Source organism: Lutra lutra, chromosome 1 (genome assembly GCF_902655055.1).
Source record: "Lutra lutra chromosome 1, mLutLut1.2, whole genome shotgun sequence".
NCBI classification, from domain to species: domain Eukaryota; kingdom Metazoa; phylum Chordata; class Mammalia; order Carnivora; family Mustelidae; genus Lutra; species Lutra lutra.
In genome coordinates this window covers 220,471,597-220,494,237 of record NC_062278.1, presented here as the reverse complement: position 1 = coordinate 220,494,237, position 22,641 = coordinate 220,471,597, and the positions used below count along the sequence as shown (strand labels likewise).

Sequence of the window (22,641 nt, the reverse complement as noted above, 5' to 3'; positions counted from 1 at the left end):
GGGGGAGGTAGGAACGCGGCCCTTCCCCGGGGTTTCCTTGAGTGTCCAGGGAAGGCAAGGCATCTGGAGGGGCTCAGCCTGTCCCTTGGCGTCCCCGTGGCTCAGAGAGGGTCCCACAGGTGGGGCTGCTTCCCCAGGGCCTTGTATGTCTCTGTCTCTGTGGCCTGGAGTGTGGAGCGCTGGCCAGGGTGGGTCCCCACCCCTGCGGCCGGGCGGTGAGTAAAGGGTTGATTTTTGTGTCCTGCCTGCGTCTCTCTTCAAGCTGTGTCTCTATGTCTCTTTGTCTCTCTTCTGTTTCTGCTGCTGGCTCCCGGGCTCCCGTCTCTGTCTCTGTCTCCATTTCTCTGTGTCTCTGTGTCTTTGTGTCTCTACCCACACTGGCCTTTCTCATCCTTCTCACTGTCCTCTTCCCCCTCCGGGGTTTCCCCGTCCTTGTCCTTGCTGCAGCCGGAAGGAAGGACTTACAGTCAGACTGTTGTGGGAAAGGCCACGGGGGCTCCACTTCTCTCTTTCAAGGCCTCCTCTCCCACCCCTGTACCCAGGGCCTCCAGAACCCCACGCCCAGCCACGACAGGTGAAGGGACCAGGGCTCCTTGGCCGCCCCGCTCAGCTCTCCGCCAGCTCCACAAACCGGCCAGGGAGTCAGACACGGGCAAGGGGAAGTGGAGGCTTTGACGGGGGGCTGTGCTTCCCCTCGGGTGGGACCTGAGTCTCCTGGCTCTCCGAGGTGCTCCCTGCCCCAGCTCCTGACAGCAGAGCCCGTGGACTCATGGTCTCAAGACTTCTCCTGGTGCTCGCCCTCTGGGTGGGCAGCTTATCCTGCAGTGGGAGAGAAGGTATGTGGGACGCTCCGGGGCCCAGGGGGCTGGCGTTAAGGGATGCTGCCTGGGGACTGGAGTTGGACTGTCTACCATGGAATATTCTGGGCTGGGGTGGGAGCTCACACACCTGTTGGATAACCCACAGGTGGGAGGGGGTTATCATCCCATTGCACAGATGGGGAAACCGAGACACAGAGGACCAGTCCCACTGTGAAGTGACACCAGGAAGTGGCAGCCACAGCATAGACAGAGGGAGAGGGAAAGAGAGAGGGAGGGAAAGACTGAGACATTTTAATTACATGCATTCATTCCATGTGCTTCTAAACAAAGCTGCTAGGAAGAGAGGCTGCATGGAGACGGCTCCATCCCACCGGGGCTCTCACCCAGGTCACCCCCCACCCCCGTGTGTCTCCTTAAACCTCAGTTTCCCCATCTGGAAAATAGGCTGATACCCCCCACCTTCGCAGGTTGTAGTGGAGGCCAGAGATGAGGCAGCTGCCTTCCATTTACATATTCATTTGCTGCACAAACTTTTATTAGGCACCTACTGTGTGCCCAGTGCCTCTGGCTGGCAGGGAGGCTGGGGCCGGTCTGCCCAGAGCTGGGACATTCCTGGGGCTGGTTGGAAGCTCACGAGGCACCCTCCCTCTTCACGACCCCAGCAGCCCCCGCCCAGCCCAGGGTGAGGTGCCGGGCCTCTAGGTACCCAGTCGCTGTGGATTGCTCCTGGACCCTGCCGCCCGCTCCACACTCCGCCACGCCCGCGTCCTTCATTGCCACGTACAGGTCAGAGCGCCCGGGAGGTCTGACGCTGGGGCCGGGACAGCGGGAGGCCTAGAGAGCACCCTTCAGGATGCCGGAGCAGCACGGGCCCACAGAGATACACTTCCTAAAATACGGGTCACATGCAGAGTTCAAACCCTTCCAGAAGCCGCGTTTGAAAAGGAAAGAGAAGTGACGTTACTTTTAACATTTTGCTTCTCAGCATTCCAAATATTTGTTTAATAAGATCGAATGTAGTTTAACATGCTTACGGGCAGTTTACATGTTTCAGTTCATAATAGAAATAATATCGTGCCGTGGGATTAAAGCAGGATCATGTCAACACGTAATCAACATGTGAAATGAGTATTTTACGTTCTCTCGTTACTAAGTCTGAAACTCCACATGCCTTTCACACACAAAGCACCTTTCAACTCACACGCTAAATGTTCACTGGGAATTCTTGGTCTCTGATTAGATTTTATAAAATCTGTGGGTGGGAAGGAAGAGTCACCCACCTGGGTGGTCCAGTCCAACTCTGCCACGTTTTCTGACCGCCAGGAACTTGATCTTGAGTGTTGATAAAATAAATCGAAGCCACACTTTGTTGCACCAGACACACTTTGAACGGCAGACAGCCACTTGTGGCCAGGGACTACTGCCTCCGACCCGGCAGTCAGAGCCCGTGGAATATTCTGGAAGGCTGTTTGTGCAGCACTGAGCTTGTCTCTAGAGTCTGAGATCTCGGGGTCTCCAAACTCACGACAGTCAGTATCTTATTATTTTAGAATCTGTGAGTCCGTGGACCTCGGAATGTTGGAATTCTAAGGCTGGAATGTTGACGTTCCAGAAACCTGTAGTATCTGGGCCCTAGCGTCTCCGTGTGGGACATTCCCCTGACCCTGGGTCTGCACAGGGCCCTGAAGTTGGGGTGAAGGCTCCCTTGGGGTCATACAGCCAACAGCAGGATCCCAGCCTGTGGTCCTTGAGTGCCGTCCACATGCGTCCAAGATACAGGCCAACCCACAGGAAACGCTGAGGCCCTCACGCTGCCTCTGTGTGTCCAGGCTTGGCGTGGCTGCCCACGGGGAGAGCAGGCCCTGCCTCCAGCCGACCCCTGAGGCCACCAGCTGCATCATCCCGGACGTCCAGATGTTCTCCATGGTGCCATATATACTCAACGTCACGGCGGTTCAGCCCTGGCCCAGCAGCAGCTTTGTGCCTTTTGTTCCAGAGCATATCAGTGAGTGCAGACAGCAGCCGGGGCGGTGGGGTGGGGGGCGCCTCTTGCTCCTGCCCCTCCCAGCTCTCACCACTCACCCCTGTGCATCCATCCTGGGTCGTTTGGCTCCACCTTTGCGTTTCTCCAAGAAGGTGCCCACTTCTCCCCACACTGAGCCTCCCACCACCATGCCCAGCCTCCATCTTCACTTGGAGCAGCTCAATCCCTCCCCAGTCCTGTCCTCGCCCCCACTATCCGCCCTCCCAACAGTGGCCACCAGAGGGTAACCACGAGCACCCGAATTGTGTCCCACCCTCCTCCCTCCTCAGCCCAGCTCCTACCTACCTGGGGCAAAAGCCCAAGTCCTCCCCAAGGCCCCCAAAGCTTTGCACGACTTGCCTCGTCTCCTCCCTGCCCTCCCCTCCTCCCTCTGTCTTCCTCCCTCACCTGATCCAGCTACATATGCTTCCTCTGTTCCTCCAACACACCAGGCAGGTCCTGCCCCAGGACCTTTGCACAGGCTGTGCCCTCTGCCTGGAATGCTCTTCCAGACCTCCACACAGTTCACTCCCTCACCTCCTTCACATCAACTCAGAGGTCATCTCAGTGAGCCCTCCCCCGAGCACCTTATTAAAGACAGCAGACCCTCATATGTTGCTGATATATGCCTCATATTAAGAAAGTCTAGTAGTTCCTCAGAGACTTAAACATACGTAATCATATAAGCCAGCAATTCCAATTCTAGCTGTATACCCCAGAGAAGTGAAATTATGTGTACTCAGAAACTTGTTTGCTAATGTTCACGGCAACATAATCCATAACAGACCAAAAGCAGAAACAACACAAGGGTTCATCAGCAGATGAATGGGTACCCGAAACAGGCTCCGTCCATATTATGGAACATTTGGTCATGAACAGGACAGAGGTGCCCCCACGTGCTGCCTCCAGAGGCGGACCCCAAGCCCACGATGCTCAGGGAGAGAACCAGACACAGAAGGACACACGGGGTGTGTGTCCATGGGTGTGATACGTCCAGAATAGGCTCCTCCATGGATGGGAAGGGGGCTCATGGGGGCTGGGGACAGGGATGGAGGTGATGGCTGATGGGGTGGGGCTTCTTTTTGGGGTGATGGAATGTTCTAGAGTTAAATAGAGGTGAGGTTGCACAACTCTGAATGTCCCACAACTGCTGCACTGTACGTTTTGACAAGGTGAGTTTTGCAGTATGTGAATTACGTCTCAAAACACTGAAGCCACTCTTCTTGCTCTCTCGATCTTTCTGCACTTGATGACCCATGGATTTGCTGCGTGTTTCTTATCTTTTGCCCTGATGCACTGAGCGCCAAGAGGACGGGGTGGGGTTTGTGTGGGTCACTGCCGTGTCCCCAGCATCCAGGACGCCGCTGGACACTCAGTGGACAATAAATACACGTTAGTTGATTGGACGAAGGAGCGAGCCTACCAGCCCTGACCTTGCGTCCTGCTTATCCATCAGTTAAACCAGACCCTCCAGAAGGCGTCCGCCTGAGCCCCCTCCCCGGGCAGCGGCTGTGGGTGCAGTGGGAACCCCCCCGGTCCTGGCCCTTCCCGGAGATCTTCGCACTCAAGTACAGAATCCGATATAAGCATCACGGGTCGCCCCGCTTCCGCCAGGTGAGGAGGGCGAGGGGAGGCGGTGGGAGGGTGTCCTGGGGAGAGGGGACAGCACGTGCAGAGGTGCACTGGGGCCTCAAATGCAGCCGTGGCCAACTCACAGGCAGCGCAGAGCTGGGACTCCCGGCTGTCCACCCAAAAGGACAGCAGATGGGAGCTTAAACAAATGCTTGTACACCCGTGTTCACAGCAGCCGAAAGGCAGAAACTGCCCAAATGTCTGTCAACAGAAGAGTAGGAAAACACATGTATCCACCCACGCGCGGACCCGTCACTCAGCAGGACCAGGGGCGAGGCGTGGACAGGAGATGCCCAGGGACAGACCCCGAGCCCACGGTGCTCAGGGAGGGAACCAGACACAGAAAGCCACACAGAGTGTGTTCATTGATTCCATTTATGGGAAACATCCAGAACAGGCACATCCCCAGACAGGAAGGGGGTTCTGGCTGCCAGTGGCTGGGGAGGAGGTGGAGAGAGACAGGAGATGGGGACGTGACTTCCTTTTGGGGTGATGGAATGTTCTGGAACTAGAGGGAGGTGATGATTGCACATTACGAATATACTCAATGCCCCAGATTCTCCTTTTCTATTGGTCAATTTTATGTCATATCAATTTCACCTTGACTGAAAATAAATACATTGTTTAAACTTTTACAAGAGAAAAGATACATAGGGCAGGGGTAGTGCTGAGCACCTCTGGTGAGCTGTGCAGATGCGGACCCCAGCTGGGGGCTTGGAGGGCGTAGGCTTCTGCAGCTTTTCCCACGGGACTTTCTGGGACAATAGAAATGTCCTATGGCCTAAAATTGGTCCTTGCTGAGCAAGGACACTGTGGCAGGCAGCCAAGGAGCTGGCTTTTACGTTTGATCAAGTGTTCTTTCGTTTACTTTTAAATGTTTTTGCGATTTTTATTTTTATAAATATAAAGTTTTATTTATTTGATGGTATCTTATTAAAGATTTTATTTTTAAGTAATCCTGACGTGCAACATGGGCCTCACACTCACAACCCCAAGATCAAGAGTCATGTGCTCCCGGCACCTGACGGTCACTGTCGGGCAAGCATCTGACTCTTGGTTTTGGCTCAAGTCGTGATCTCAGGGCGGTGAGATCGAGCCCCGCATCAGGCTCCGTGCTCAGCAGAGTCGGCTTAAGATTTTCTCTCCCTCTCCCTCTGCCCCTCCCCGCCTTCCTCTCCTGCACGTGCCCGCTCTCTCTCAAATAAACAACAACAAAAAGTCTCACATTCTACCAGCTGAGCCAGCCGGGCTCCCCTATTTTTTTTTTTTTTTGCAATTTTTAAAATGGTGAGAATGGGGGTGATTTTTTTTATTTTTTAAATTTTATTTATTTATTTATTTATTTACTTTTAAAGATCCCATCTATTTATTTGACAGAGAGAGATCACAAGTAGGCAGAGAAGCAGGCAGAGAGAGAGGAAGGGAAGCAGGTTCCCTGACGAGCAGAGAGCCCGATGTGGGGCTCGATCCCAGGACCCTGAGATCATGACCTGAGCCGAAGGCAGAGGCCCACCCCACTGAGCCACACAGGCACCCCGGGGTTGTTTTTTTTTTAAGATTTTATTTATTTATTTGACAGAGATCACAAGTAGGCATAGAGGCAGGCAGAGAGAGAGAGAGGAGGAAGCAGGCTCCCCGAGGAACAGAGAGCCCGACGTGGGGCTCGATCCCAGGACCCTGGGATCATGACCTGAGCTGAAGGCAGAGGCTTTAACACACCCAGGCACCCCGTGATTTTTTTAAAAGAGATTTATTTTTTTATTTTAGGGAGAGAGAGTGTGTGCTGGGGGAGGGGCAGAGGGAAAGAGAATCTCCAGCGGACCCCCCACTGAGCCCTGAAGAGGAAGCCCTTGGCGTTATAGACCTACCTAGCGCCACCCTAAGATCATGACCTGAGCCCAAACCAAGAGTGGGACCCTTAAATGACTGAGCCACCCAGGTGCCCCTAGTTTTTACAATGTTTAGATTGAGACAGAATTCACATGCCGTAAAATTCATAAAAAGTGTACAAGGCAGTGGCTTGGAGCGTCTTCGCAAAGTTATGCAATCGTTTAATCTAAACGGACAGTGTAAACCACCACATCCGGCTGCCGTGGGATGACCCAGGGCAGAGCAGGTCGGGAGACAGTCAGATCTGGGGCCAGGATGTTGGGGAGGCGCTGGGACGTCAGAAGAAACAGGAGTCAGGCGAGAGAGCCCAGCGTCAGTAGCGGGGTAGGTGCGAAGGCAAGGCAGGGGTGGGGTGAACCGCTCGCTGGGGGGTGGCAAATTTGAAGCCTTCCCGCTGCCTCTGGGCTGCACCTGGCCCCAGGAGGCTTTAGGGCAGGGGGTCTGCTGGATTGTGTGGGAGCTAGAGGAAGGGGGCTGTGAGTCTGATGGGCTAGTGTGTACATGAGAGCCATGCTCCTGGCCGGTAGGCAATCTATAAGAATCGTCGGCCCCTGGAAGGGGCAATGTCCCCTGGTCACCAAGATGCGGCAGAAGCAGAATGGAGTATGCCAAAGACTTAAAAACAAGTTTACTACAGCGGGGCAGGGAGAGAGGGAGGCTGATCGCAGAGGATGTGGCCGGGGCCTGAGGAGGGGGGGGGGTGTTGGGGATGGGGGTCTCTGTGGTCCACAGAGGTGTCCTGAAATGGGTGGCTCGGTGCGGGGTGGTGAGGACCAGGAAGGACCGAAGATGTGGAGGGGGCCGTGCGGGCAGCTTGTTAAGATGGAGCAGGGGGTCCAGAGCTCCCGTCTCCTCGTTCCCACTGACCTGGCCCCTCTTTTCTGCTCTCAGGTAGGGCCTATTGAAGCCACATCCTTCACCCTTAGGGTTGTGAGACCCCAAGCCAGGTACTGCATCCAGGTGGCTGCTCAGGACCTTACCGACTATGGGGAAATGAGTGACTGGAGTCTCCCTGCTGCTGCCTCCAAGCCCATGGGCAAATAGTGGGGCTTGCCAGCCCCCACCCCACCCAGAAGAGGGGCTGGGTCCTTGACGTCTGCCCCCCACTGCCACCCACTCAAGGACGGATGGGACCCAACTGGCCTGGGTTCGCTACTGCCGAGTTGCTGGGCAACTTTCAACAAATGACTTCGCCTTTCTGAGCCTCAGTTTGTCAATCTGTGCAATGGGGATGTACTTCTTCCTTAGACCGCAGTGCAAGGCCCTGTGAACTGTGAACCTGAGATGTTTTTTATTGTTTAACTAAAAAAGATTGTTGCTGGAGTCAGGACTCCTCCCCTTTCATTTTTAAAAAAGATTTTATTATTGGGGCGCCTGGGTGGTTCAGTCGTTAAGCATCTGCCTTTGGCTCAGGTCATGATCCCGGGGTCCTGGCATCGAGCCCCTGCATCAGGCTCCCTGCTCGGCGGGAAGCCTGCTTCTCCCTCTCCCACTCCCCCTGCTTTGTGCTCCCTCTCTCGCTGTCCCTTTCTCTGTCAAATAAATAAATAAAACCTTTTTTAAAAATTAAAAAATTAAAAATTAAAAAAGAGAGAGTGAGCTCCAGTGGGGGCGGGGGGCAGAGGGAAAAGCAGGCTCCTTACTGAGCAGGGAGCACGATGGATCCCAGGACCCTGGGATCATAACCTGAGCCAAAGGCAGATGCCTAACCTGCTGACCCTCCTCTTTTCAGAAGACCCAGATGAGACCAGGATGAAGTAAGACACACACAGCGAATCCCCACTCCCATGGATGGGGTCAGGGCTGGACCAGAGGCAGAGCCTGGGGCTGGAGGATTCCTGGGGCTGGGGGCAGGGCTCTGCCTGGGAAGGGGTGAGTTTAGCAGTTGAGTTCACCTACCTCCTGAAAAGCTGCCTGGGTGGAGGCAAATAGGACACGAGCTTGGGACGATTTCTATTGCTGGGGGAGGGGAGGCAGGGGGTGGGGGTAGAGGACCAAAGACACCAGGACTGAAGGCAGGAGAAAAATCCATAGGCAGTTCGTGGCCTGTGGGCGGACCCTGGAAGCTGGGAAGGTCAAGGAAACAGATTCCGCCCTGGAGCCCCCTCCCTTCCACCCTAGACTTCTCTCCGCTCCAGCCCGGAGAGAAAGAGGGCGGGAGAAAGAAAATGCACAAAAGGGGAAGGACAGAGGGAGAGGGAAATCTCAAGCAGGCTCCATGCTAACGCAGGGCTGGATCTCAGGACCCTGAGATCATGATCTGAGCTGAGATCCAGTCCCACGCCTAAGCCACTGAGCCACCCAAATGCCCCAACTTTACACTCCTGACCTCCAAACCATAGCATAATAAACTTGTGTGGTTTTAGGACCTGCGAGCTGGCGGTAACCTTCCAACAGCCACGGGGAAGCTCACACACCATCTTCGATGCCCACTGGTCCCAACACTGCTCTGTTGCACGTGCAGGGCAGGTGGGTGCTGGAGCTGGTGCGTGCACGTGCAGGACGGGTGGGTGTGGGAGCTGGGGTGCACACGCAGGGGAGGTGGGGGCGGGAGCTGGTGCGTGCACGTGCATGACGGGTGGGTGTGAGAGCTGGGGTGCATGTGCAGGGAAGGCGGATGAGGGAGCTAGCGCGTGCACACGCAGGGGAGGTGGCGGTAGCTGATGCGTGCACACGCAGGGGAGGTGGGGGCGGGAGCTGGTGTACGAGTCTCTGCCCCGGACTCCAGGTAAACGTGCGGGAGGGCGTCCAGGCTGCTCCTCTGTGGGCATGCGTAGTCCGTGGGAGCTGTCCCTGGCCCCGGGTGCACGCTAGGGACACAGGAACATGCAGCCCAGCACACAGAGTAAACACTCAATGACAGCCGCCGTGTTCGCTCCAGAAAGGAGTAAAGAACAGGGAACGTCGCGAGCGGCGGCCACGGCGCGCCACGATGGAATTTTTGTGAGCGGCTGCTCACCTCTAGGGGGCGCAGGACCTCCCCCGATCTTCAAATCAGCCGATCCCCGGAACCTTTGTAGCAAACTCGCGAGGGTCCAGATCCGAAGGGAAGGTAGCCGGATTCGGATCTTGACAGGCAGGGACCAGACCCAATAAAAGGGGGCGTGCTATGCTCCTACCAATAATAGAGCGGAGGAAGTGACGATAGCGGAAATAAAAGGGACGGTCAGAGAAGTTCGGAGAACACCGAGCTTAAGCGTTCTTCTCGTGCTTGAGAGACAAGTAGGAGGCAAAGATGTCGGAGCGAAAAGTTTTAAACGTAAGTACTTTGTGACTAGGCTTTCTACCGGGGGCGGGACACCTCGGAGCTCCGGCCTAGGTGGATTTCCCTGTGCTCTCCTATTGGAACCTTTTTCTCTTCGCCAACGGTCTTCGGCGGGGCGGGGCTTTCAGACACCTCCCAATCACTTTCCGTGAGGGGTGGGCCCTTGCGTCCTTTCGGGGCGGAGCTCAATATGTTTGCCCCAGCGCTTCGCCTGATTGGGTGTGCCGGAGGGAGCTAGCCAGTCACGTCCCTTGGGGGGGGTGGGTCCGCCCCGGCCGTATTGCCGTTCGCTCCTCCTCCAGGCTCCTGAGGCCCCGCCCCCAGGGTCCCGGGCGTCGGGTTTCTTGGGCGTCTTCGGCTCAGCACTTCGGCTCGGCTGGCAGGGGCGCCCCCTCCCGGCCGCCTCGGCTGCTCACGACTCTGTTGGGAGTCCGGTGGGGCTCGGAAGGCGGCATGCGGCCGCCGAGCTCCGAGTCGCTGCGCGCGGCCTCCCGGGGCGTGTGTGCTCCGTGTCGGGGAGTGAGCGCCCCGTTGTGGGAGTGTGTAAGCCCCGCGTGCCGGGCCAGGGGCCCAGGTGTGAGCGGCCGGGCGGGTACGGCTCCCGCGGCTCCGCGCTCTCGTCTCCCGCACTCGGGTTAGGGGTCCGGCCCGGGCGTCCTCACAGCCCGGGGCAGGTGCTGGACTCTATGTCCGCGGGAGTTCTCGGTCCCTGGCGACCCAGCCAGCAGCCGGCTCTCCCCGTCGGTTCCCGGGGCTGCCGCGCCGGCCCCTGCTCATCCCAGCCTGCGAGCAGACGGGCCCGCTGAGGCCCCGGAGGCGGGGGATAGCCGGGGAGTGGAGGACTCGAACCCAGGCCCCTGGCCCTGTAACCTGGGCTCCCGAGCCCCGGACCCCGCTGCACGCCCCCAGAGCCGTGTCCGCCTCGGGGCTCAGTTTACCCTCTGTGATGGGGGCCCGTCGCTCTGCCTCCACGAGGCTCTGCAAGGGTTCTGTGAGGCAAGAGCTATGAAGTGCCCCGCGCGGGTGCTCAGCACACGGACTGCTTTATTTTCGGATTATCCGCGGAGCTGTGTTCCCTGATCCACACCTGCCTCCTGCGCGTCTCCCGCTCAGGCTCCTGTGTGGGGGCAGCTAGCACGGCAGCCCGAGGCTGCAGTCCTTGGAACGGCTGGCTTGCCGGGTGGGCCCTTGGCTGGCACCCGGGAACTGGAGTCTCAGGATGGTTCAAGGGCTGACACCCTTCCTGTGAGCAACACGGATCATGCGGAGCGCCGGCCTCCTCTCGGGTCTAGAATGTTGGAAGCTGCGAGGCGGTGAGAGCCCCAGGCTCCCTGTGAGCTTCCAGGAGACGCCATCTCCCATGTGTGGTCATCTCCTCGCTGGGGTAGTCAACACGTCCTGTGTGATTCCGGGGGAGCAGACTCAGGAAGCAAGTGCCTGGTCTCCTGGACCCGCTCCCACACACCTTTTCCCTCTGCTGATGTGTCCCTGCGTCCCTTCACCATAGTAAGTGGTAGCCAGAAGGATGAGTGTATGAGGAGTCCTAGGAGCTGCAGGGTGGTCCCGGGGGCCCGGGACAGCTCCCCTGACACTTTCATTTCCCACAGAAATACTACCCGCCCGACTTTGACCCGTCGAAGATCCCCAAACTCAAGCTCCCCAAGGATCGGCAGTACGTGGTGCGGCTGATGGCTCCCTTCAACATGAGGTGAGTGCCCCCGCCCCGTATGACTCCCCACGTGGCCCCTCACGTGGCCCCCCACATCATTCGTGGCAGACACACCTGGTGCCTGACATCCCCAGAGAGTAGCTCCTTCCCAGCACTGAGACATCGACCCAGCGAGCGCAGGACTGTGCTGACCCTCCCTCTCCTCCCAGATCAGGATTAACACCCCTGACTCTGAGCCCCCAGCCAGTGTCTGCCTCGAGATCTCGATTGTGGGTTATAAGTGTGAGTGCAGAGATGGGACCCTATGTACTCTTTCCCCACCTCGAGCAGGCACACTTCTTCATACCCCAGGACCTTTGCACAGGCTGTTCCTTCTGCCTGGATCATTATTCCTTCTGCTCTCACCTGGCCGGCTCTTCACCCCACAGGTCTTGGCTTAAACCCCACCCTCTCAGGGACACCTGGCTGGCTCAGCTGGTCGACCCTCTTGATCTCAGGGTCGTGAGTTCAAGCCCCATGTTAGGTGTAGAGATTAATTTAAAAAAATAACAAGTTCTAAAAATACATGTTTTAAAAAACTATTTTAATAAAATCTTAGAAAAACCCTCACTCCCCGAGAGTCCCTTGTGACCCCCTGTCTGACCCCTTCCATAATTCCCTCTCCCTCACCATCCCAGATCTTGGCCTTTGTACGGCTTCGCAATTACTGTGTCTTACAGATTCTGAGCCTCGTGCTTTTTCACATTTTAGCATGTTGAAGTCAAACACCTGGTCATCAGACCCCTCGTTCTGTGAAACTCAGTGTGCATTTGCATATCATTGGTCCATTTCTCTCCTTCATTCACTCATTTTTAAAATTCAGCAATCCTTTTGGGCACCTGCTGTGTGCCAGGGCCTTGGCAACACAGGGGACGCTGTGGGGAGCAAGATACCCCCTGAGTGCCAGCCAGGCCATTGCGAGTGTGTGACAGGCGTGTCTCGGCAGGTCTGGGTTGTCTGGGTGCTTCCCCAACAGGGGCCCCAGGGGCCAAGGGCCAGGCACATACTAGGAAGAGCATGCTAGGTTGGGGGAATCTGAGACAGGCTGCCTCAGGAGGGAGGGAGGGAGCTCCCCGCCCCGGGGGTATGCCAGCAGCCACCTGCCAGAATGCCACCAGGAGGAACCAGGGTGCTGGGGAGGCTTGAGTCCCTCTGTCCTGCCCCGCAGGTGTAAGACGTGCGGAGAGTACATCTACAAGGGCAAGAAGTTCAATGCGCGCAAGGAGACGGTGCAGAACGAGGCCTACCTGGGCCTGCCCATCTTCCGCTTCTACATCAAGTGCACGCGGTGCCTGGCAGAGATCACCTTCAAGGTAGACACCAGCCCCGCTGGTGGGTCCTTCCCCTGGGGGCTCCCTGCTCCCGTCCTCTCCCTCCATGGAGCCCCCCTGTCACCCCATCCCCAGGAGACAGGCTTGTTTCCGGCATCATCATGTACAAAGGCCCGGGTGTTCAACGACATGGGATTCAGGGAGCAGACCCCACAGTGACGCGCATGGCCGGTCATGGTCACGACCGTGTTGAGAATTTGGGGGAGCGCCCGAGGACTTTATGTTCTGTTGGAATTTTTTTTTTACCTAACTCTTTTCCCTTTGGGTGTAAAAAAAAAAAAAAGGACATTGAAAGAATGACATATTTTGATTACTTTTTTTTGAGATTTATTTATGTATTTGAGAGGGAGTGAGTACATGCACAAGCTGAGGGGTGGGAGGGGCAGAGGGAGAGAAAATCTCAAGCAGACCCCTTGCTGGCCATGATCCCAGCGAGGGGCTCGATCTCACCATGTGGAGATCATGACCTGAGCCGAAATCAGGAGTCAGATGCTCAACCGACTGTGCCCCACTCCCCGCCCTGGGTGCCCCTATTTGGGGTTCCCCCTTTTTTTTTTTTGACAGAGACACAGCGAGAGAGGGAACACAAGCAGGGGGAGTGGGAGAGGGAGAAGCAGGCTCCCACTGAGCAGGGAGCCTCATGTGGGGCTCAATCCCAGGACCCTGGAATCATGACCTGAGGGCCCCAGGCGCCCCCTTGGAGTACTTTTTTAAACATCTGTAGTGAGATGGGGTTCATGTACCACATACGGTGTCTGATTCGGTGGCGCTTAGCGTGCTCACAGAGGACTAAGCTGACCCTGTGCCCAGTTCCAGGAAATTTCCGTCACCCCCAAAATGAGCCCCGTAACCATTAGCAGTCGGTCCCCATTGGGCCCCCCCGGGAGCCTCTGTCTGCTCTCCGCCTGCAGACATGGCCATCACGATGGTTCTCACGCAGGGTGCCCTGTGCCCTGTCCTCGTGCACGTTTCCTGGTGTGGTTCCGGGTTCCCCCGACCGTGGTGTGTGGTGGGGCTCCTCCTGCCTCACGCTCAGTCACATTCCCGCGTGGGAACACACCACGTTGTACGCTGCCCTCTGTCCCCTGGATGGACACTTGGGTCCTTTCCAGAAAATGATCTTTTTCCTGAATGGTAATGATACGTGTTTCTACGATATTTACGATTTTACGATATTTACAAATATATACGCATTTTTAAAGACTAGAGGAGCTCTGGCAAGACGGTACGGATCGGCTCTCCCGCTGAAGAGCTTCGGGCAGTTAAGTGGCCGGGGCTGCACGTGTGGGTCACGGGTCCCCGTGCCTGCGCGTGGCGGACACAGAACTCAGAGCTGCGAGGCCGGCGCTGGAAGTCCGCCTGCTGCTCCCGCCGCCCGGCCAGCCCCGAGCCTGGAAACAAACGCTCAGGAGGCGCTCGTGTGGTTTCCGGGACACGGGATCCCCATCGTCCTCGCACTTTCTCTTCTAGTGACACTTTCCGTATCGGGGTTACTTGCCCACCCACGGTGAGGCGGCGGGGCTGGCACCGAGGGTCCCACCTGACCCTCGCCCGCTTCCCCTCCTGTCCACATACTCCGCACCCACAGTGCCTCTGTCTCTGTCGCAGCGAGAAACCGACCCTGAACGTCACCGTTAGCCACGAGCCACACACCGTGTGGGTTTTCCGTGTTCCCCCTGATGCCGACTCTGCGCTCCAGGGTCTCGTCTGGGATGCCAGCTTGTGTTTCCGCTCTGCATTCCAGACGCGCGTAGGAGCCCGCTCTACGTACTGATATGTGATTTATGAGTACGGGAAACCGTGAACACGTGTGCGCACACACAGCAGACAGGAAGACGGGGCACGTGCAAAGGCCTGGAGACTCGCATTCACGGTCGGGCAGAGGTCGGAGGGAGGCAGCGGGCAGGTGCAGAGGGGTCTGAAGTTTTTAGGAAAGAGGACAGGGGCACTAGAAAGTAGTGTCCAACCCAGGCATTGAGACAAGACAAGCGGGGCAGCTGGGGGACGTTGCGCAGTGTTTGAGTGTCCCAACTCTTGGTTTCAGTTCAGGTCTTGATCTCAGCGTCATGAGGTCAAGCGCCGGGTCAGGCTCCATCTTGGGCTCGGCCCTCGGGGGCGGGGAGGGGAGTCTGCTTGAGATGCTCTCTCCGTCCTCCTCGGCCCTGTGGCTCATGCTCGCTCTTATTTTCTCTCTAAAGTAAATAAATCTTCAAATTTAAAAAAAGATCCGGAAGGGGACGAGCAGGAGTGAGGCACGGAGAGGAGGTGCCCAGGCGGCCGGCTGCCGGCCAGCAGAAGCTCCTGTGCCCAGGGCCATAGGACTGATGTCTGCCTGTCCTCTCTTGCAGACGGACCCCGAGAACACCGACTACACCATGGAGCACGGAGCCACACGGAACTTCCAGGCGGAGAAGCTCCTGGAGGAGGAGGAGAAGAGGGTACAGAAGGAGCGGGAGGACGAGGAGCTCAACAACCCCATGAAGGTGAGGCCGGTGCCTGCTGCTGGCACCGCCTCCTGCCTCCCCCGGGCAGGGCGATGGGGTGGCCAGGTGTGGTCGGCAGAGCCCCAAAATGGTCCCAGGAGCCCACCCCCTGGCCACACCCCCGTGCAGCCCCCAGAGTGCATGTGCAGGAATCTCACACCTGTGATCAGGTGGTTACCTTGGGCCACAGTCGACCTCAGGAGAGGGAGGCTGTCCAGCGGGCCGGACCTCTCACCTGAGCCCTTCGTCTGGGTCTAGAGGGCGTTAGCGGTGTGAAGGAGCCGGCCTAGAGTGGGGGCCCATGTGGCCCCCTGTCAATAGCCAGCAAGAACACGGGGACCTCAGTCCCACAGCCAGAGGGAAGAAGACTCTGCCAGCAGTCTGAGCCAGGCCAGGCCTCGGGCAAGACCCCAGCCCCTGATTTCGCTTCCGGAAGCCTTGATGGAGAACCCAGCCACGCTGCACTGAGCCCGGAACCTACACTGGCCAGGGGACAGCGAGATCCCTGGGTTTTAAGCTGTGGAGCTGGAGACAAACTGTCATGCAGCCGGGGAGAACGAATCCGAGGGGCAGGAAGTCGGACTTGAGAAGGCGAGGTGCTTCCTGCGGCCGGCTCCCGCCAGTTTGCACAGAGGACACCCATGACCGGTGGCTGTGAAGACTACAAGCGTGGAAGGAAACGTTCTCTTGAATGTTTCCTGGCTGTGTGACCTTGGGCAAGGCACTTGGCCTCTCTGGGCTTCAGAATCCTGGTATATCAAATGGCTTTGATGACCGGCCTCAGAGGTCGTGTGGGGCTTAAGTGAGTTTGTACACGGGAGACTCTTGGGACGGGGCCCAGCACGTACGCAGGAATCCCTGTGTGATGAAACTCTGGCCGGCCTTCTTCAAACAAACCGTCCTCTTCCGCTGGCCAGTTTGGTCATCTTTCTCGGAAATGGAATGACGTCTGTGTTCCTTCCGGCCTCCCCCACCCCTGCAAAGCCACCCATCCCCGGGCCCCCATGCCGCTCCTGGCTGTTCTCTGAGCCGCGCATCGGACCTGACGTGGGTTCTCCGCAGTGAGCAGAGTGGCAGGGAGGGAAGCAGGCTCTGCTGAGGGGACTGTGTCCCGCAGCAGCCTGCACGGTCATGTCCATCCTGGTCCACCCACATGACCACGGGGGCTTATGGCCCGAGTTACCCCAAAACTGCAGCTTTACAGACATTTCTGTTGCTCCAGTTTCTGGGGCTCAGGAGGCCCAGGAACTGAGCTGGGTGGTTCGGGCCCAGGGTCTCTCCAGAGGCCGCATCTCCTGAAGGCTCAGCTGGCCACGTCCTTGCCACAGAGGGGTCTGCACCCCCACACGACGCAGCACCAGCTTCCCCAGAGCCAGCGATCCAGAGGAGCTGGGAGGGACACGCTGTTGTCCCATCACACCCCACTCGCTTGGAGCGGGGCCCGGAGTCCAGCCCGCACTCATGGGAAGGGGAATGAGGCTCCGCTTTTTCAGGGGAGAAATACCAAGAGAATTGGGGGACACATATTCAAACCCCCGGGACTGCCACTTCCCTCTGGCCGCAGTCCCAGGAGCCCTGAAGAGGCGGGTGCCAGCTTCCCACCCATGCCTCAGAGACCTGGGCTGGTGTTGTCGCAGGGGTGAAGTAGCTCACTCTCGGCCACGTGTCAGCCTGGGGCCCAGCACGTCGTGATTGCTCAGACGCGTTTTTTAATCTTCATTACTGTTATTTTTAAGTAAGCTGCGCACCCAGCGTGGGGTTCGAACTCCTGGCCCGGAGATCGAGTCACACGTCCCCGTAACAGCCAGCCAGGCCCCTCCTCTTAGTTTTTACTTTTGTGTCATGTCGTGGCTGGGCTGGACACCCGGCGGTGCAGCCTCAGCAGACCAGCCCCCGTCCCCACGCCTTTCTGCTCTGAGCTGGGGAATGGGTGCAGCGGGGGGACAGGGCAGGAGGCCCCCACGCAGGCGCCGTGGGTGCGGGTGGGCGTGGGGGCTCCTCCCCTGGCAGGTGCCGCCTCCCCCGCCCCCCCGCCTCCCGCAGCCCCAGTAGCCGTTCACTGAGCCTGGGTCCTGCCCACCAGGTGCTGGAGAACCGGACCAAGGACTCAAAGCTGGAGATGGAGGTTCTGGAGAACCTGCAGGAGCTCAAGGACCTGAACCAGCGGCAGGCCCACGTGGACTTCGAGGCCATGCTGCGGCAGCACCGGCTGTCAGAGGACGAGCGGCAGAAGCAGGAGCAGGAGGAGGACGAGCGCGAGACGGCGTGAGTGCGCCTGGCGGGCGGGCGGCATCCCGGGCGCTCACAGCCTTTGCTCAGGCCTCTGCCTGCGGCGCCCTTCCGGGTCTTACGTGGCTCCCTCAGGGGGCCCTTCTGCAGGAGACTTTCCCGTGCTCCCCCCACATCTCACCTTCTCTCCCGTGGGGTCTGTGTTGGGGTCACCAGCATCACCCCCCAGGTTTGATGACTCAGCAGGGTGGGGTCACTCAGGCCCAGGCCTGCTGTGTCCACACTTTCCGCACGGCCCTGACTGCCCTGGAACCTTCCCTCTGCTTCCCAGTCTCCGTCTCATCGCCGCCTCCCTCTTCCAGAATCTGAACGGGCCCCGGTTTGGCTTCTGCGTTCCCAGGGCGGGTGGGCGGCAAATGGCGCACAGGGAGAGCGGAGTCCTCGTGGAGCACCTTCGGAGTGCCAGGCGCTGGGTGGTCCTGGTCGCAGCGTCAGTCAAGGAGACTGTCGTGTGGGGAGCTCCCAGCTGGGGTTCCGGCCGAGGCGGGCCGGGGCCCGCACTTAACCACACCGCCCTGGGTGGCCAGAGAGGATTGTGGGGAGTCTGGGGGCCCCTCGCTGCCACGCTCACTCCTGTTGGGGGTGGCGATCCACAGGGCCTTGGTGGAGGAGGCGCGCAGACGCCGGCTGCTGGAGGACTCTGACTCGGAGGAGGAGGCGGTGGCTCCTGCCCCACCGCGGCTGGCCCTCCGGCCCAGGCCCACCGCCATCCTGGAGGAGGTGAGTGTGCCTGCACCCCCCGAGGGCTTTGGGGGTAGCAGAGAGGGGGAGCTGGGCCCGGCACCAACGGCCAGAGACCGACTGTGAGTCATCAGGCCCGGCTGCGAGCCAGGAAAGCCTTGTCTCCAGAGCCTGCAGTGGGCCAGCCCCTGCTCAGCCACTGAGACGGGCAGACCCCCAGACTTGGAGACTTAGGAGCATGGATGTGTGTTTCTCAGTCCCCATAACAGCCCTGGGGTGACCGCCAGGACTTGCAGGCCGCACTGCTCCCAGCACTCAGGGACCCGGGCTCTTTGCAGCTTGTCTGTCTGCTCTCTCCGGGAGCATGGGTCCCAGCTCTGGGGTCACGGCTTCTGGCCAGGGTGGGGCTGGGAGGGGTACCCGCCAGGTACTAGAGCAGCGGGACTAGTGAGTTGCAGGGGGCCTGGGGACTTCTCGCTGGCCCTGGGCTGGCAGCAGGGAGCGGGGAGGAGCATCTGGCAGGGGGACTGCTAGCACTTTTCAGCACAGCGTCTCATCCAGGGCGGTCAAGGCCACGCTGGCATGTTAATTGAAGATGGGACACTAAAGCGAGAAATGACAAGTAGCGGTCACCCCAGACATGTTTTATTTTCACTCTCACGTGTTCGTGGTCCCTGCCAGCCAGACGCAGGTTCAGCCGCTGGGTGGGACCCACTCACGCTGTTCCAACTGCATGGAGGTGACTTGTCTGCTGAAAAGTTGTGCTCAGCCTCTCAGAACGGCATCGGGCCCAGGCAGCGTCCTGCTCTCGGTTCTAGTGGCCTGGGGGTGGCTGCCGGGGGGCTGCCCTCACTGCTTCACCCTCACATCCTAGCCAGGGGCAAGGGCCCAGTCAGGGAGGAGGATGGTCAGGGCTCCCATCCCACACAACCCATTGGCAGTGGCACGCATGCCATTGGTCAGAGCCCAGCCACCTGAGCACATCGTGCTGCAAAGGGGGATGGGAAATGTAGTCTTTGGGGGGGAGGGGCGCAGCCATGTTCCCAAAGAGGCTCCGTGGCTGTCCTGGGAGAAAATGGCCCTGGGGGTCGTGCATGCCCCTCCCTTACTCTCAGACATAACCAGGACATTTTCCTTGAGGTGCTGTCCCCTGCTGACAGGTCTCACACTGTCTTTCTTAAATAAACAGCCCCCAGAATTGTCTAAAATTTCCTCTTTTCTTCTTTCACGCGGAAGAGGAGATCGGAGCCACCGTGAGAGCAGTCTGGGTTCCTTTGCTTCCCCCCCCCCCACGCATCTGTTCCAGGCGTCTTCCTTGCACCTAGTTTGAGGACACGCTTCTTGTTTTGTTTGCACCACACAGTTCCATTGAGACCTCCCAAAGCCTTGCCATGACGTCTCTCCCCTTCCGCGCCGTGGCTTCCGTGTCCACGGTTTTGCTTAGTGGCAGTGCGTGTCATGGGCGGACGCAGGCTTGGGGAGGAGGCTCACGAGGGCTAGTGCTGGCCCACCGTGGGGGCCACATGGGTCAGTTCAGAAAGCGGCAGCTGGAATGGCTGATCTCTCTCTGTAACCCACTGGACCACATCTGTCCCTGTCCGCGCTCGCTCGAGGGGCCCCGGCCGGTGCACAGGTGGCCACATGCGGCCATGCGCCTGCAGGGTCCCCCTCCTGCGCTCCCTGCTTCAGCTGAACCAGCCCTCTGGTGCCCCCGCTCCAGGCCTTGGCCTCACGCTCCACCGCTCAGAGCGCGGTCCCTCACGTCTCTGCTCGTTAACTCCTCATTCTGATGGCGGTGCACAGCCCCTCTCTGAGGAGACCTGGCCCGACCGCCCTATTGACCGGCCGCTGTTCCCTCAGCTGTCACGCCACACTGAAGTCTTTCTTCGTGTCACACCACCTGTCAGGACAGACGTCCTGTCGATCTGTTCGCTGGTCCGTCCTCCCTCCTCCCTCGGATGGTGGCCCCCGGAAGGCAGCGCCCCGTCCCTCGTGCCCCCGGCAGCTCCAGCTCCCAGCTCAGACAGGACCTCCTGAGGTCCCTGGATTCCGGTTCCTCTGTTTCAACATAAAACAGATGAAAGGGGTCCCTGCCCATACAGTTGAAGAGCTGGATGGAGATGGGCCTGAGCCCCTCTCTACCTTCCCCTCGCTAGTCCCCAGAGTGGGAGCCTCCATTTTCCCTCACTCCATCAAACACATTGGTAGAGCACCTTCGTGCCAAGAGTTGTCTGTGGCACCGTGGACCCAGTCGTGAACACGACAGGAACCCCCAGCGTGGGTGAGGGGGTTACGTCCCCGAGGCAGTGGAGGCCACTGAGGGCGTGGACATGCAGCACTCGCTCGATCACATGATCTTAAACTGTAAAGAAAGGTTTCTCAGAGGAGCTGATGCCTAGATGGGGTATTGAAGGATGAGTGGGAGTTCACCAGATGCCTTAGAGGAAGGGGGGCATTGCAGGTGGAGGGAATGGCGTGGATAAAGACCCCGAGGGAAGAAGGCGTGGTGTGATTCAGGAAGTGTAAGTGTGGGGAGGCCGGAGAAGGTGGGATTGGGCCGGTTCACCCACTCATGCCCCCCCTCACCCCCAGGCCCCAAAAGCCAAGAGGAAGGCGGAAAGCTGGGAACGGAGTGTCGGCACCCTTGACAGCAGGCCCCAGCTATCGGGCCTAGTCGTGGTGAAGAAAACAGACCTGGGTTGCAGCACCCGGCAGGGCCTGGCTTCGCCCACCTCGCAGGGTAGGTGCGCACCCCCCAACCCCCCACCCCCTCCTGTGACTGGAGCGCAGTGCCTCAGGGGGCCACCAGGTGATAGCAGGCCCTCCTCTGGGGTTTGGGGGGTGGGCGGGACCATCTGAGTGGTGGGTGGGGGTCGCGGGGTTGAGGCCAGGTGCGCCAGCTCTCCTCTCTCCCCCAGAGCCCGTGCGGAGCAGCAAAGCAGCTGACCGTGCACCCCAGTTGCCGGGCACCTCCTCCCTGAGCCAGCTGGGGGCCTACTCGGACAGCGAGGACAGCAGCGGCAGCAACTGAGAGCCCAGGCCCTTCCCCAGGTCAAGGTCCAGCGTCCAGAGCACCAGCCAGAGCCATGCGTGACTGGACGAACCCAGAGGTCTTCTGTGGCAGGCAGGGCCAGCAAGGGCTTCGACCAAGGGACTCGGTTTCTGTTCTCTCCCCCCACCTGCCGGCCCTCGGGGACCTCAGGGACCTTGGGGACCCCAGCTGACACTGCCGCCCTCCTGGCCCTCCGTTTGGGGCCGTGGCATCCCTGGGAGAGCTCCCGGCAGGCCTCTCTGGTCCTCACAACGTGGCTAATCCGGCCTCTTGGCTCTCGGAAGCTGAGAGACGGTAAAGGTCTGTTGATTAGTGGACGTCTGGGGGGGATTTGTTATGTAGCACTAGATCGCCGGTCCAGCTGCTGGTCACGTGACGGGAAATCGATTCCGGAGCTTGCGTTGTTTCAAGGTTGCCCAACTCCGGCTCTGGAATAGTTCTCACTCACTCCAGAGCGTTCTGGTTGGAGGTCCTGTGCTCCTGCCAGACTCCCTTCAGCTCCTGACCCCAGCTCTGCTCTCCCGCCCCCCCACCCCCAGCGTCGCCGGCCTCTCGCATACTCACATTTGTTTGGCATCTGGGAATGCGACTTTGTGCTTCTCACTGGCAGAGTGTGGGAGCCGAGAAGCCCCCACTTTGGGGATCCGCATTCCTGCAATGACTTCTGGGCGGGTATGGTTGGGAGGCCCCGGGTCCCCACCTCACCCTGAAAACAGGACCCCGGGGGGGTCCAAGTTCTGGAATGCAGATGGTGGCCCCAGCTTGGGCTTGCTGGTCGGTGCATCCCTCCCCCCAGTTCGGCCCCCAGCAGCATCTTCTCTGTGGTCACCTTGGCCGTGGTGGGAGTATTTACACCGTGGGAGTCCACACACAGATCAGTGCCCTGTGCCAGAGAGCCAGCTGTGGGCACTTCGCAGCCTGCCCAGCCCGCTTTCCCCAGAGTCAAAGTCAGCATCGTCGCGCGAGGTGCCTGGGATGGGTCTGTTCAGACCAGCGACTGTGGGAGAGCATCCAACCCAGGAAGCACTTGTGGGAGAGATGAGGAGGCGTGGGGCCCCGCTCACTCTGATGCATCCCCGCAGCCCATTTCCTGAGCTCCCGTGCCTTGAAGCCAACCTCCCTGTGGCCGTGTGTGCGTGCCAGCTGTCCCTGTTCTTTGCTGAAGATTGTGGATCCTGTTCTGAAACCTGGATCAGCAAACTATGATTGGTGGGCCAAAGCTGGCCCATGTCCTATTTTTGTGAATAAAGTTTTATTGGCACAGCAGCATGCCTATTTGTGTGCATATGAGGTATGGCTGCTTTGCTCCATGGCGGCAGAGCCAACAGGTCAGGTTTACCGTCAGGTCCCGGATAGAGAAGGGTTGCCAGCCCCCGTCTGGGTCACCCAGCTCTGCTCTTCCTGCTCTGCTCCCCACAGCCTCCAGGGGAAGGTGCTGACACCGCCCTCACCCCGATTTCCAGGCT

At 58.9% G+C, this 22,641-nt stretch overlaps 2 protein-coding genes across 4 annotated transcripts; both read left to right on the top strand.

Moving 5' to 3' along the window:
* The first annotated feature begins 228 nt into the window (after nt 1–228).
* On the top strand, nt 229–7,766 carry EBI3 (Epstein-Barr virus induced 3). 2 transcript variants are annotated; one of them, XM_047706033.1, is made up of 5 exons: nt 229–836; nt 1,487–1,607; nt 2,651–2,826; nt 4,301–4,458; nt 7,258–7,766. In XM_047706033.1, the coding sequence occupies exons 1-5, from the start codon at nt 770–772 to the stop codon at nt 7,408–7,410; spliced, it is 675 nt and encodes a 224-aa protein (XP_047561989.1). In that variant the 5' UTR covers nt 229–769; the 3' UTR covers nt 7,411–7,766. The 2 variants fall into 2 exon arrangements, with proteins under 2 accessions (XP_047561989.1, XP_047561985.1); XM_047706029.1 differs by having other exon boundaries at nt 230–836; nt 1,484–1,607.
* Nucleotides 7,767–9,490: 1,724 nt separating this feature from the next.
* Nucleotides 9,491–22,441, top strand: YJU2 (YJU2 splicing factor homolog). Of its 2 annotated transcripts, none has more exons than XM_047706024.1 (8): nt 9,491–9,625; nt 11,239–11,339; nt 12,508–12,652; nt 15,019–15,153; nt 17,237–17,418; nt 18,039–18,162; nt 20,716–20,863; nt 21,042–22,441. In XM_047706024.1, the coding sequence occupies exons 1-8, from the start codon at nt 9,602–9,604 to the stop codon at nt 21,152–21,154; spliced, it is 972 nt and encodes a 323-aa protein (XP_047561980.1). In that variant the 5' UTR covers nt 9,491–9,601; the 3' UTR covers nt 21,155–22,441. The 2 variants fall into 2 exon arrangements, with proteins under 2 accessions (XP_047561980.1, XP_047561977.1); XM_047706021.1 differs by lacking the exon at nt 9,491–9,625 and adding an exon at nt 9,992–11,015.
* The last annotated feature ends 200 nt before the right edge of the window (nt 22,442–22,641 follow it).

Bases quoted from the DNA above. Each gene is read 5' to 3' on its own strand.
- EBI3 (XM_047706029.1), top strand. From the start codon at position 770: ATGGTCTCAAGACTTCTCCTGGTGCTCGCCCTCTGGGTGGGCAGCTTA. The intron at 1,608-2,650 runs GTCAGAGCGCCC...CTGTGTGTCCAG, and splicing joins TCCTTCATTGCCACGTACAG to GCTTGGCGTGGCTGCCCACG. The intron at 2,827-4,300 runs GTGAGTGCAGAC...CTTATCCATCAG, and splicing joins TTTTGTTCCAGAGCATATCA to TTAAACCAGACCCTCCAGAA.
- YJU2 (XM_047706021.1), top strand. From the start codon at position 10,893: ATGCGGAGCGCCGGCCTCCTCTCGGGTCTAGAATGTTGGAAGCTGCGA. The intron at 12,653-15,018 runs GTAGACACCAGC...CCTCTCTTGCAG, and splicing joins TGGCAGAGATCACCTTCAAG to ACGGACCCCGAGAACACCGA. The intron at 20,864-21,041 runs GTAGGTGCGCAC...TCTCTCCCCCAG, and splicing joins GGCTTCGCCCACCTCGCAGG to AGCCCGTGCGGAGCAGCAAA.